The 15,217-nt window shown below is 36.7% G+C and overlaps 1 protein-coding gene across 1 annotated transcript; it reads right to left on the reverse strand.

Moving 5' to 3' along the window:
• Nucleotides 1-1,202: 1,202 nt before the first annotated feature.
• ogfr (opioid growth factor receptor) lies at nt 1,203-11,207 on the reverse strand. The gene is made up of 7 exons (XM_053482153.1): nt 10,867-11,207; nt 8,753-8,821; nt 7,739-7,820; nt 7,536-7,614; nt 7,287-7,353; nt 6,601-6,749; nt 1,203-4,737 (listed from the first exon to the last, which is right to left on the reverse strand). The coding sequence occupies exons 1-7, from the start codon at nt 10,990-10,992 to the stop codon at nt 3,801-3,803; spliced, it is 1,509 nt and encodes a 502-aa protein (XP_053338128.1). The 5' UTR covers nt 10,993-11,207; the 3' UTR covers nt 1,203-3,800.
• Nucleotides 11,208-15,217: the final 4,010 nt, after the last annotated feature.

Genomic DNA, 15,217 nt, shown 5'->3' on the forward strand with positions numbered 1-15,217 from the left:
TTTGGAGCGATGGAATAAGGTCATGTGACCTGATGAGTCCAGACTGAGCCTATTCCAGAGTGATGGGCGTGTCAGGGGAGGAAGGGAAGCGCATGAAGCGATGCTCCCATCATGCATAGTGTCCACTGTACAAGCCTCTGGAGACAGTGTTATGATCTGGGGTTGATCAGTTACTCAGGTCTGGTAGGTCAGATTTGGCAGATGCTCTTATCCAGAGCAACTTACGAAAGTGCTTAGGTTTTTATTATTGGATAGATCCTAACAAAGGGGTGTGGATTAACACAATTAGATATTGGACAGGAGAGGACCAAGTACTGAGCCCTGTGGAACTCCAGTAGAGAGTCTGCATGGGACAAATGTGGATCCCATCCATGTTACCACATACGACCTACCTTCTAGGTAGGAAGTAAACCATTGTCATGCCATGCCACAGATTCCAAGGCTTGTTAGAATAGATAAGATATGGTTCACTGTGTCAGATGCAGCTAAGAGGACCAGCAGGATAAGGACAGATGACAGTTTAGCTGATCTAGCAGCATGGAGCTTCTCAGTTACTGGCAGAAGGGGAATCTCTGTGGAATGTGTGACTTTGAATCCGAGATACCTCTTACACTTATCATCACAATGTGAGGACGTTACTCACTGGAGGCCAAAACCCACATTTACTCCAGTCACAGAAGCATTTCAGCAAACCTGGACCAGTTAGTTAGCTATTAATTAGGAAGCTTGACATGTCAGTATGAGTTAATGTTATCTGCAGTGTTATAATTTTACTAAGCATACAGCATCAGAAGCACTGAATGAGCTCAGACACGCCACCAAATCTAGGAGGAATCATGTTTGTACACCACCTGAGGATAAATCAATCTTCTGCAAATTAATCTTCTTATTACCTTCCTAATCCATTTTCACACACTTGTTTCTCCTCAGAATAGGTTATTAATTCCACAACAAACTGTATGAATTGCTGGGTTACTCTCTTTTCTTTTTGGCAAAGCATCGGGAAACCAAGAGGTCTTTTTTTTTTTTGGCCCAGAAATACACCTCGATTGTAATTAATTAATGTAAATGCACAGTATCATGCTGTCATAATAGTCACATGTTCGCAAAACATCAGTATACACACAAAGATAATTCACTGTAACACACACAAACGTAATACATAACAAAGGTAGATTTTAATGTAACAGTTTGCGGGAAGGTGAAAATTTTCAGCTTTCAAAACTGTTAAAACTTTGTACAAATGTAATATTAAGTTTGCGTATAATGTAATTTTTATTCATTTATCGTCTACAACACTTATGTACAGGGTCGTGGGAAGCCTGGAACTGATCCCAGGGGACATTGGGCACGAGGTGGGGTACAAGTCCATCAGCGGACACACACACACACACACACACACACTGGGGAATTGGGAGACACCAATTTGCATGTTTTTGGAAAGAAATCAGAGTACTAGGAGGAAACCCACCAAGCACAGAGCATGCAAACTCCACACACACACACACACACACACACACACACAAGCCTGAGGTGCTAAGCACTATGCCACCGCGCCGCTGGAAATGTGTGTTCTTTGCAAGTTTCTTCACACAAACCGTTTAAAACAAGTTATATTTAAATTGACTTTTATTTTGGATTTATTCAGCTTAATAAATACTTTGCATTTAGTGTTTCTTAAAAGTTTAATGTCCAATTGTTTATTGGAATTGGTTGTTTTATTTTAGAAGCATTTATAAGACAGACTTACATCATGCACTTAATGAAAAAAAATTGTAAAAAAAAAAAAAAAGATATTGTGTTGATCTAGACCCCGCCCCTCCCCCCAATCTTCTTGACTACTCCGAGTGCATCCTAATCTCATACTCGGGTATTTTAGATGAATAAAAGTCAAAGCCTTCAGGTACAATAGAGAGATTCCTTGAAATACTCGGTCAGAAAATAGTGCAAGTCAACATGTTGATTTTTGTTTTTTTTTCTTTTTACTTTTCCTTTGTCTGGAATAAAAAGAGAAATCAAATGAAATGCAGAACATTTCAGTACATTCCAAACCGGGTCGACAGGCTGCATTCACAAGCGTGGAATGTTTCCCAATGTCCTTGAGTGCTCAGCATGACAGTCCATAAAGAGATAAGATCAAACTTCATGATCTTGTTTCACACCAGCCAAATGCATTGGAAACTATAATTGAAATGTAAAAAAACAAAACAAAAACAAACAAAATTCTTTTATGCAGGATACTAGTCAGCAAATCGAAATAGTCTGTGATCCTATTTTATTGGAAAGTATAATGATGTTTGTGATCTTTAACACAATCCCAATATATTCTTACTGGTCACTTTATTAGGAATATGATTCTTTCACCAACTCAATCATGCGCATAATTTAACCAATCAATCAATTAATCAATAAAAATGGAACCAAAGCAATACATTAAATCAAACTTTAAGAATGATTCAAAAACAGGTAAAATCGGCCACAGGATGGGGAAAATGTCTCGTGGGACATGAAGATCACAGGCGACTTTAACATCACCATGTGACAAATTTGATTTTTCATTTACGCTGTCTGAACTCACAAATCGGATGCTTTTTAGATTGGATTGAAGCTATTTTTGTACGTGACCCTACCTGTAGATCTGATATTTATCAGTTACATGATCGGGTGACTTGAATGAGAACGGTCAGATCGGAACTAATGTGACTTTGTGCATGCTTAGGACACTCGATGACATCATCAGTCAGCACCGGCGGCCCAGGGATTTTATAGCAGTGCTAACAACATGCACTGAAACAGCTAACGCAAGGCACGACATGTAAATCCGATCTGATTAAAAAAAAAATAAAGAAAAAAAAACACATTTGAGTTGGAATTGGGCAACGCGGCTTGTAATGTAAACGAGGTATAATAATGAGGGTGGTATACTGTAAAAGTGTGGGAAAGATTTTCTCAGAACATGCCGAGCGTCAGAATACCAATAAATCAATCACCGTAAGTTCTTAGGCTTTTCTTAAGATTTTTTTTCCTGATTATATGCATCTCTTCGTGAATGCAATTAAACCATTTCATAACAGCTGTTATAAAAAGGCATCATAATGTCACGATGTTGTCTCAAGCTGATTCCATGAACATGGTCTAGAGATCTAGAGTGTACTTCACTTCTTTACTGAAAGCTTCAGGATAATCGGGTATACATGTGACATTCATGATAAAGTAGCCAGAGTCAACTGGAATGTTCTTAAATAAAAAAAATTAAAGAATCATCATAATCATTAGTTGGAAAACTTGCGCAACACTTAATAGTATTAAACTAAAAAACTAAACAAAACCGTACTGCCTGATTACGAAATCAATTCAGTTCAGTGCACTGAATCGAGTATGAAGAATCATGAAGTTCATATACTCGTTTAAATTTCTTTTTCTTCTTCAAACTAACATTTCAACTCTCTCTTCCTGTATCACGGCCTCAAAAAGAAAAGTGCTAATTATTAACACCCAACAATCATCATCATCAAAATGAGTAAAAAAAAATTGAAATAAAAATATGAGGAACAATTATGGCAAGATTTAACATCTTCATATACAGGTAGCCGTTTTGAAAATGAAAATAAAATAAGCATTTACATCTTTTACCTCAACGAACAAAACTGAATTTATCCTTTCGTTTAATGAATAATTTTCACATTATTAGATTTTGATATCGAGTTCATCACATTTCATCTTGTTTTTTTTCCCCCCTCCTCCAAAATTATTGTTGCTATCTAGACACTAATTCATCGAAAGATAATTTTTTTGTTTTTTTAAGCATTCCCGCAGCAGGGCTCGGTCTCCATCAGCTGAGCCGTGTCCGTGCCGTTGGTTTTCTCTCCGCCGTTTGTCTCGGAATGAAGACCCGGTTTCTCTGGCGAGCTTGGGGCGTCTCCTGAACCTATCGCATAATCGGTAATTCTTAAAGGGGCGCTCTCCTTGGTTCTGGCGAGTTTTCCCGCTCGTTCAAAACGAGGTGAGGACTTTAAGGTGTGTTTGGGGCTTTGTGAGACCTGCGTTCCAAAACTTGATCCCTTTTGAGATAATGAAATGTTCTTGGTCTCTTCGACGTCCTTGTCTTGGGTCATGTCCTGATCCGATTTAAACGACGTGCTCTCCGTGTCTGGTGTGATCACGTTTTCTTCATCTTCATCGCTCTTAGTGTTTGTTTCAGCGGCCGAGACGTCCATCTCTCCGTTATCAATGTGGTTGCCGTTGTTCATAGGTATCATATCTGTTGAAGAACCATCATCTTTTGGTTCTGGGTCCACGGACGAACCTTCATCATTTGGTTCTGGGTCCACTGACGAACCTTCATCTTTTGGTTCTGGGTCCACTGACGAACCTTCCATGCGCGCCGGCTCGTCCTCCTCTCGGTTCTCCCCGTCTCTCTTGTTTCTACTTGGTGACTCCTGCCGCTTTGCCTCTGCTTTCTTCTTGAGGCGTTTTTGGATTCTTCTGGGACACCACACAAACTTGTCCTTGGGCTCGAAGTGCTGGAAGGCGTAGCTGATGAGATCACGGCGCTTGCGCTTGTTGCGCACAGCAAACAGGAAATAGTCGAGGACGCTGCGCTTGACGCTGCTCAGGTTCTTCTTGACCAGCGTCTCCTCCAGGAAGAACTGCACGAGCGGAGCTTGGTAATGCTCGAAGCCGAGCTCGCCCAGACTCTTGAGGATGCGTGTGATCCGCAGGTTGTTGTGCATGTTCCTGAAAGAACACATCAAACACACAAAATCACTTCAGAAGATGAATTTAATATCACAAATAATGTTTGGAAAATGAGGGTCTGATTGAGAGATCATAGGAGCACTCCACATGGATGGCGAAGTTGATTTATTTCCTATAAAAGCCGGCCGCAAAGTGTGTTATTCCAACTAACATAGCCTTTTTCACGGTGGTCGAGTGCGAAACAAAACAAATGAAGAAATATAACGGCAATTCAGATAAACTGGAAAAGGTCGGTGTGGTTTGCGAATTAAATTCTGGCTCCAATCATTGGTAAGACTTTCATTCACCAACTATACCATTCTCAGTTCGTCTGAATTGTCCTTGTGTTTACTGGTTTATTTGGTTTTGGTGTTTGTTACTTTGTTTTCTGACTTTTGTTTTTTGTTTTTAAATTTGTTATTTCGGTTTTATGTTGTTTTTGAATTTGTTACAGTGGAAGCTCGAATTACGAGCATAATTCGTTCTGGAAGTGGGCTCGTATTCCAAAACACTCGTAAACCAAATTTAATTTTCCCATAAGAAATAATGGAAATTATTTGTTCCACAGCCCAAAGAAATAAATACATAAAAAATATTAATGCAAAATATAAATTAAAAATAAAACAAATTAACCTGCACTTTACCTTTAAAAAAAAAAGGAAAAATAAACCCCCGACAGATATGTGTGGGCCTGTCATTATGTATGCGCGTGTGTAATATTACACCGTGCTGGTTAACAAACACACACACACTAAAGGCGAAAGAGTGAGTGTGTGAACCGGCACGGTGTCAAATTACGCGTGCGTGCGCACACACACATAACAACAGGCTGAGGGAAAAAATGCGTGCATGGATGTTGATTATACCAGTGAGAGACGCGCACTAAGACCCAGCAGGGGAGACGATTACCCACAATTCCGCAGTGCAAGAGAAAAAACAAACAAACATTGGCTTAGTTGTGATCATGTAACTCTCGGCGTCGTAAACCAAGACTTGCTCGTTTTTTAAGTCAAAATCTATTAAAAATCTTTGCTTATCTTGCGGAACACTCAAAAACCATGTTACTCGCAATTCGAAGTTTCACTGTATTTTGTTTTTCCGCTTTTGTTTTTTAAATTTTTTTTATTTTGTTTTCGAATTTGTTATATGAATTTGTTATTTGGTTTATGAATTTGTTATTTGGTTTTCAGTTTTATTTTGCACTTCTTTGCACTTCTATTTTCTACTTCTAATTGTGCAGAACAACAGAATAACAATTCTGAGAGTAAAAACTCCCTTTATTTCTCTATATAATCCCCTGCTACATTAATGCACTTATCCCAATGTTTCAGTAACGCTTGGACACTATCAAGGTAGAAAGTTTTCTAGCAGGCCTCCCAGGAACTCCTTTAACATGTGGAAATGTCTTGGAGGGAGGTCAGGAATGTACAGGGGATATGGTAATAACTCCCAGCCAAGTTCCTGTAGCGCGTAAGTGGTGTTGGTGAATGATTGTGTGTACAGTTCACACAGACTGACGCATCTCTTCCTCAAGTGGGTAACAAGTTATGTGTCGTTTTTAAGGACGCCTTCATTCATTAGAAATTTTATCTGCTCAATTATTTGATATGGGGATTTTTAGCTCCTTAAGATTAAAATAATAATAATAGTAATAATAATTATTCTATAATAATCCTCAAAGTAATATTCATCAATACTTCGTCTTTCCAGGAAAAGAAAACATTTAAGAATAAATAAACTAAGTTCCTTTACACGCATGAATATTAAGTGATGCGAAAGCAAGTTCGCTTGTTAGTTATAAATACAACTTCCTCTCTCTGAGTGTGTGTGTTTGTGTGTATGTGCACACTCCATGTGACTCACCGCTCCAGATTAGCGAAGCGCTCCCTCCAGTTCTCGGCGCGTCTCACATCGCCGGTTTGTCTGTCCGCCAGCTGGATGCCATAAAAACCCAGCATGAGCTCGTAGGAATCAACCAGGCGCCTTTTTGCCTCATCGTTCTTTTGAAATGCCTGCGGAGAAACAACACACACACTCAGACACTACAGGGCAGGAATACAGTCACTAAGTCCAGCTTTACTGAGACATGAGTGTCTGACCAGCAGCTGTTTTATTATATCGGTTAGAACAACATATACTGTATATATATTTATAAGGGATCTGTACGAATTGCTCTTCGCAGTGCAGCACGTGTGAACCGCAAATTAATTGCAAATTTAAGGACTATCATAATGCGAAATAAAAATATACTGTCGTTGTACTGTATGGTGTTATATTTGGGCCTGTCCTTTAGTGAAAAACGCCTTTTCTGCATGCACAAAAATTGTATTGTTGTTCATTTAAACTCTCTGCTGTATCCACAAATTACCTGTATCATGACTTTCACACTGGGGTCGCCAGATCGCAGAGAAAAAAATCCCCCTATGCATTGCTAAACCCTGTCTTCTTTGATAAAAACCATAAATGTGCATATTTTGTTGAGATAAGATTATGCAATCTGTTCTATCATTATGAAGATAAAAAAAGCTTGTTCACATCTTTAGTCTCACCTGGATTTCCTTCTTGGTCAGCTCGGTTGCCAGGTAATTCACCCCCGGCTCACGCAAAGGAAACAACCTACAGAGAAGACTTGTGTAAGTTTATTATTATATAACCTCAGATCTACACTATAGTATCTACAATAAGACAATCTTAGAGGCACTAGCACATAGACGAGACAAGCAGAAACTGGGGCTAAAAAAAATTAAACACATAAAAATCAAAGCATTAAAGCCTTAAAAATCTATTAAGATCTTTACCACTGGATGTAGGAATGAACTCGTTCAAGTCTTTTATAATCCGATTTCCACTCGCTGTGAAACGTCTCGATGGACACGTCTAAAAAACAAAAGTGAAAAAAATTAAAAAATATCATTCGATTTACTTTACATTAATAATTACAGATTATTTAGATTTACAATTACTAATTACTACAGAGCAGAAGAGGAGAAGAGGCACGCACCATCGGGAGACGACTTTATTTCATTTAGGTAGAACTTTAAATTCAGCATCCTGTCTTCTGAACAGTCTTCATCGATGAGATTCTGTAAAGAGACAGAGAGAGGGAGAGAGACAAAAAAATATGCAAATGAAATTTTCACCTCCATTATTAACATATTGTGAACTGATCTTTATTATAATTTTTTTCCTCCTCCACTCTCCTTCTACATACAAATATTGTTCCTGACACATGTTGGTCCATGCTGAGCATTATCTTACAATGAAGAAATTACATTTTCTCGATCACCAGATCACACTGACAAAAATCCCCCAAAGGCATTACTAAAAAATACCCCAATTAAAAACGAACAAACAACTCAAATAATATCACTGCTAGGCTTCACGCATGGAGCGATGACGCAAAGTCACAGTAACCATAAAATCAGCCGTCAATTTCCAGAAAAGTTTAATACTTTTTATACCAAACCAATTTCCTTTTGTTGATTTATTCAAAAATTAAGGGGAAAAGAAAAGAAACGCCAAATGTAGACCTTCTGATTAAACTCACAGACGCTGGAGACTCCTTCTATGATTAATAAATTATTATATTATTATAAAAAGATATATTTTATAATAATAATAATTTAAAAAATGAAATATATAAAGTATATACACTAAGTGAATAGTGCATAGACTAAGTGTTAGAGAATCATGTAAAGTTCCTGTCATACAAGATCCTCTTAACAAGACGTTCCTGTGGAAATGATAACGAATGAAAACGAGGGCAATAAAAATAAACCTGCACTGCGGTCAGTGTTAATCAGGATTAAACTCACTTAAATTCACTCGGTGAACCCTCGACACTGGAGGTGCATGGCCACAGTACAGCGCTAACCACTACACCATCCAGGCTATGCTACCCAATAAATATCATAAAAACTAAAACAGCCTTTAGGGTTTTAATAGAAAGTATTGCATTATGTATTGCCCATAAATAAATACGAATTCTGTGCTCGTGCAATAATGATCTACTCACTGGATAGCCGCGTCTGTAGGTCTGCATGTCTTTGGCTGCCCGCAGATTTCTCGAGGAGGAATTCGACCACTGTGTGATAAGAATAAAAAAGGTTACTTATTATAAATTATTTATAATTTTAATGTTTGAACAGGACAAATAAACTACTAATAAAGTCAGGAGGTGCCGAGTTAAAACACATACAGGCATACCAGGCTATATAGGGACACAACATATATATATATATTTTTTTTAATAATATAATGATTTTCTCACTTTACACTTTGTATTACCACAACACACATACTTATTTAAATAAATGTACTTAATTTACTTTACTTATTAAGAGAAATATTAACTCAGTGCTGAAATTCTGACTTTATTCAAAAATTCCGAATCCTCCCTTCAATTTTTGGGACAAGAAGGCAGAGATGGTTATAAAGCAGAGACGAAAATCACCTGATACGATATCATCATGATACACCATGATAGTTTTAAGATTTTTGTAAACGTGTGTTATAAGCTGGTTTTTAGACTAACTCGCTTTCAGATTTTGGAGAAAAACGCTAATCAGTGTCTTTTTAAAAATGCACACAGCTTTTGATAATGTAACACCATTTGTGCCCCAAAGAAAATTAATTTTTCAGTCAATATGGTGAAAATAATCGTGGTTCATAGCTTTTTCCTCCATCTCTAAATCCCACAGTGGTAAAGAAGATAGCCACGGTACAGACTGTACAACTCACTTTAAGTTTAATTTATTAATATACGCACCTTATTCTACTTTTCTCTTTTACCTCTACTTTATTTTGGCTTTTAAGCAGTATGTTTTTTTTTTATTTTATTAAAAAAAAAAAAAAAAAAAATTATACAGTGTATATTTATTTACAGATGTTTACTTCTACATATTTTAATACAGATGCTTTATCTTTTTAAACATTTTGCACTAAGAGATTAATACCATTCATCATTATTCCAACAACTGTAATTCATTTGGTATTTAAACTGATGGCTTTTTTAAACTACCCTGACTGCCTAAAATTGTTATAAATAAAATTGCCCCATGGGTAAAAATAAAGTTTTTGAATTGATTTAAATTGAAATGGTATTTATACTAAGTGCATAACGACATTGTATAGACAGTTTCCTTACTAACCCATGGCAGAAGAATATGATTTGTTTCCCCCCCTTCATGTTACTGCTGTCTCTAAAACAATTCTTTGCCACAATCCTACCCATTATTATTATTTTATATAAAAGTGATCAAGACGCTCATTCAGACATAAAGCGGACGCATTCAGTCGGCTTAAATTTATTGAAAAGCAGCCCATGTCTAAAAAGAGATTTAGACTGACAATCTAATTTTCCATGTAATTTAACCAACAACTTCACTCACGGACCTATTATTATTATTATTATGTCATGAACGTGTGTTGCTTCCTGTATAAGGAGTAAACCCGAAAACTTGACTTGTGGTGCTAAATATCTTTAAATTAGAGAAAAAAAAAGAAATTGGTGGCTTTTCCCCCTTCGTTTTTCCCAATCGTGTTCGGATATAACCTGGTTGTTGCGCTACATTCTGCTTAAATTGGCCTTGCTTCCATTAAGAGATGGAATTCGGACCAAGCAGAACGCGATAATTTAAATATCGGATATCGTACCTACAACACGATCGATAGTATCGTATCCTCTATAACGCATGCGCAGTAGCGACGACAGTCTGCATTACAGCCGTCATATGCTTCGTTTAAGCTTACACACACACAATAAGCTTATATTATACTGGACAGAAATTATAATATATAAAATCAATCAGGTTTATTTTCGAGATAATTCATTTAAAAACACCCGTTTACTACAGTTAACTAGGATAAAATCGGTGGATACAATTTTTTCTCTATTCCCAACCTTTTTGCGACATAACCCGGATGTTGCGCTATGATTGGCTTAAAGTGTCCCGCTTCCATTATGAGATGGAAATCGGACCAATCAGAGCGCAACGTCAGCACGTATTAGCCAATGACAGCGCAAGAGGCGGGACGTCTCGGAATCAAGGTGGGAATAACAACGCGCCAGATTATTAACACAAACGCAAATGAAAAAAAAAAAAAAAACCAAAACAAAACAGCACTTACAAAGCCAGGCTTCGCTTTTTTATTTTTATCCGGACACACGCGGCGTGTGGAGTGCTCTGGCACCAAGTCGTCTCCATCGTCGGTGTCCCAGGTGGAGTCGTACTCGCACACCAGCTCGTCCTCCATCCTTTCTCTCTCTCCTTTTTCTCTCTCACACACTCAGATACACACTCGCACACACCGCTACACTGTTAGAAAGACAGAAAACGCAGCAGGATTTAAACCATTCTTGAAAAATCCCCAAAGTTGGATCTGCTGTAGAGATCCAGGTAGCTAGCTCACCGGCTAACCTAAACAGTACCGCCTACATCCTAATTACGTCATAAACAATACCGGAAGTTATTTCAAATAACACCAGGGCACGTTTTCGAACGCCAATGTTTGCTTTAATATTTTATTTCATCCAATAAGTACTTAATTTTAAAAATAATAATAATAATAATAGTTCTGTATTCTACTTTCGGTTTTATACAATATAAAGCAACGCGGAAAGCATCAACCAATCAGCGATCGCCTTCTCATCCGGGCATTATACCAGTACTGCTCGTACTGCTCTAGTGATTCGATTCAATAGAGGCTGAAGAGCTAAATGTATTGTTTTGTCAGGGGCCCAAGCATTGCACTAGCCATTTGCATTAGTGATGGAAAATTCAAATTATTTTATTTTACACAGATCTTTGAATCTCGTTTATCAAAATGAACTAATATTTTTTTAGTCATTTACTTAATTTTGTTTTTTTTATCAGAAATAAAATTAAATGTTACATTTTCAATAAACAGACCCCCAACATGTCTACATACACAAATTTTTGCTTTAGTTCCAGTGATGAAAATATTACAATGCAGCTAAGGACATATTATAATAAACAGAATGAGCAGCTGAACTTTAATATCTTCTGGACCGAATCATTTGTCCGCTTGTCACATGACTCCCATAGATGCTATGCAGTGGATTACACAGGTAACAAAATTGAGCGGGCTTTTTAGGGATCTTGGCGCTCAAAAGGCACACAGATTGTACGGTGTAGCTGGGCGATCATGGCTTTTTGAAGGTCTTGACATGCTCAGAAAGCACACAGGTTGTGTGGTGCGTCCAGTGGCTATGGCACAGGTGCTTGGGCCCACTCATCGTAGATTAAAACTATATATTTTAAATGATTATAATATTAATTAATTGAAATTACTTGAGAATATAAAAATTGTAATCTCTACACTGAGAATCTGCAAATAGTTATGAAATGAATAATTCTTAAATAAATAAAATCTTCTTTGGATTTTCACAACACAAATTATCTGTTTATCCTATAATTAAATAACAATAAAATCCATCATCCCATCAATTTATTCATCGTCCTGTTCCTCTAACCATCGTGTTTATTTGTTAATTCTTTCTTTTTATTTTGGCTGCTCATGTTAGGGGTCACCACAGCAGACCATTTGTCTCTATCTAACTCTGGCTACCACATCATCCCTTGTCACTCCAACCTCCTGCATGTCCTTACCACATCCATAACCACAACCACAACCTTCTTCTTCTCCTGCCTGTTCCATCCACCCACCAATAAAAACACTTGTCTATTTTTTTCACATAATCTGCCAATCCTCTGCTCCTATCACAAAGTTCAACATCTGTCTATTCACCCAGTTTAAAATACATCCATCCTTTCACCCATAAACGATTTTGATCCATCCATCCACTCTATGCTTATGCATTAACCAAGAGGTCAATCTTCAACTAAAACTTCAGCCACAGTTTATCCATCCATGCTAGATACACAACATGTTTTAATCCTTCCCACCTTCGTCCGTCTGTCTGTCTGTCTGTCTGTCTGTCTAGCTATGTGTTTAATACTATACACACTTTTCATCTCTTTGATCACTTACATCTTATATTAATCCATAGATATGGATAGATAGATAAATAGATAATAGTTTTCTTACTCTCTGAGATTTAAACTAAAAAAAAAAAACATAAGTACATTTACTCTCTGGGTCATCATGGTGCTCTAAATGTCAGCCGGTGTTTGCCCAATTTGTACGTTTCTGACCCTGCCATTACAAAACAATGAGAGTGAATAAGGCCGTTTCCATGGCGACAAATTAACCAATTCGATGAGGGATGGCATTTGCTAAAGCATCGAATCATGGCCTCCTCTATGTCCTGCAGAGTCTTACAGCAGGCGGTGTTGGAGTACAATCACTTTCACTTCTATGTACAGTAATAACATTTTTTCAAGCATTATTGTATCAATGAAACAGGATAGAAAATAATGCATTGTTTTTTATTATTATTACTAAATGTAGTGAAAGGTAGCCAAAACAGTAGTGCTAGTGCTGAGTGTGTTAGTTTTGGACTTGAGCTCTATGTTCTACTTAAGCTACTGTATAAGGCACTGCATGACTAAAATTGTGAAGACTATATATATAATCTTTACAATTTTTTACTTTATATGTTTTAACTGTATATTCAGTTATACTGTACAACCATACATATCTGATTTCCTGTAGCCCTTTAAACTCAGAGCATTTTAGGCATTTTTTTTTGTTTAGCTGATTTTTAAATAAACATGTACTGTATAGGGCTCAAGATTGTGCAGTACAGGGTGACGTATCCTTTTTTTGTCAGATACACATGATCATGTGTTTTTGTTGTTGTTTTCGGTTGTTTTTAATGACCAAATAACAATAATAATAATAATAATAATAATAAAAAAATGCTCATTTTGAGAGTTCGACTTTTTTTTAAATATCATTCAAATTTTCCAGTAGTGATAATAACTTTCATTATTCCTGACAAATACACAGTTCGATGTCTGAAGTTTCACCATTAACACACACAGGCTTCCATATAAGCGTTTTAATTTTTTCATCGTCATTGACCTTTGCTGTGTCGCCGGTACAGATTTGTGCTGCTTGAGTTTTAAGGGTTTTAACATAGTTTTTCATTCATCTATCCAACTAATAGCCTAATTCAAATCACATTACAACTGATGTCCAAAATCTGATCGAGCCTCACGAGATCCCTCTGTCCTCCAGCACTTTTTCTTTAAATCCTCATATGAGGACTGTATGGCAGGGACTGTATGACTGTAACCTTATGCTTCTTATGCTCTAACTTGTTCTCTTTTTTTAACACAACTGATAAAGTTCAACAGGGATCAGGTGCTAATATCTAAAGACAGTTGAAAAAAATTACAATAGAATTTGTGTCTCAGGAGGTTAACATCTATCTTTATTTAAGTTCTGTGACCTTTTGTCCACTTTAAAGATCCCAGGATATCACAATGCACATCATCAGAAATATATATTAAATATATAATATATATTATATTATATATTTAAGATATTGCACATGGCTGTTTAAGGGAATATAGTTAAACATTTCTCATTATGAAATTATGACAAAACAAATAATAATACAAAAATGTACCATGACTCTAGGAAGCCGTAGACATTTTAGCCATTTCAGCTTAAAAATTTGCCTAATTCAAGTAAACTGCAAAAAACAAACAAAAAAAAATCATCTTAGTAAATGAAATATTTTTTTATTTAGTTAAACCTATTTATAATTTCTGAAAAATATGTTTACAACAAACCAAATGTAAAATTATTAGGCATATCTCTTGTCAAAATGTTACTAAAACTGTAAGCAAAAAGGTTTATTCTGTTGGCAGAGAATTTTTGCTTCCTAAACCCAGCAATAGAACGGCCAAGAGAACATCAAGTTTTTGCGTAAAATCTTTGTAAAATGTGATTAGAAATAAGCTAAATACTCTTACATTTAGTTTAGTGAGAAAGTATAGATAAATGTAACTATAAATCAAGATATTTTTCCTTGCTAAGATATACACTATGGTTTACATTTATTTATTTTGGCAGACGCTTTTATCCAGAGCGACTTACATTTTTTTAAATCTCATCATACATCAGAGCAGTTGAGGGTTAAGGGCCTTGCTCAAGGGCCCCACAGTGGCAACTTGGTGGTTGTGGGGTTTGAACCTTGGATCTTCCGAGCCGTAGTCCAATGCCTTAACCCCTGAGCTACCCCTGACCCGGGGGTTTGGGGTCACTTTTTAACTCCATGAAGGTTCCTGATTTTTATTTCTTTCTACATTGTAAAGGAGTGCTAAAGGCGTCCAAAAAATGCATTAATCTCCTTTGAACAGTTAATGGTGAGATGTGTCTGCTACTTCTGCTCTGTAAAGACTTTATAACGCCTCTAATTACAGAAAGGCTGATCTCTGTGTCTTAAAATAACAACTAACTGTTGTTTTTGTTGTTGTTACGTAATTACCTAATTCCATATGTGTTATTTTTATAGTTTTGAAATCCCCAGTATTGTTGTAGAACG

The sequence above is a fragment of the Clarias gariepinus genome, chromosome 22 (genome assembly GCF_024256425.1).
Source record: "Clarias gariepinus isolate MV-2021 ecotype Netherlands chromosome 22, CGAR_prim_01v2, whole genome shotgun sequence".
In the NCBI taxonomy this organism is placed as follows: Eukaryota; Metazoa; Chordata; class Actinopteri; order Siluriformes; family Clariidae; genus Clarias; species Clarias gariepinus.

Coding starts and splice junctions, on each gene's coding strand:
- ogfr (XM_053482153.1), bottom strand. CDS start 10,992: ATGGAGGACGAGCTGGTGTGCGAGTACGACTCCACCTGGGACACCGAC. Junction 8,822..10,866: donor AAAAAGCGAAGCCTGGCTTT/GTAAGTGCTGTT, acceptor CTTATCACACAG/TGGTCGAATTCCTCCTCGAG. Junction 4,738..6,600: donor CGCTTCGCTAATCTGGAGCG/GTGAGTCACATG, acceptor GTGTTCTTTCAG/GAACATGCACAACAACCTGC.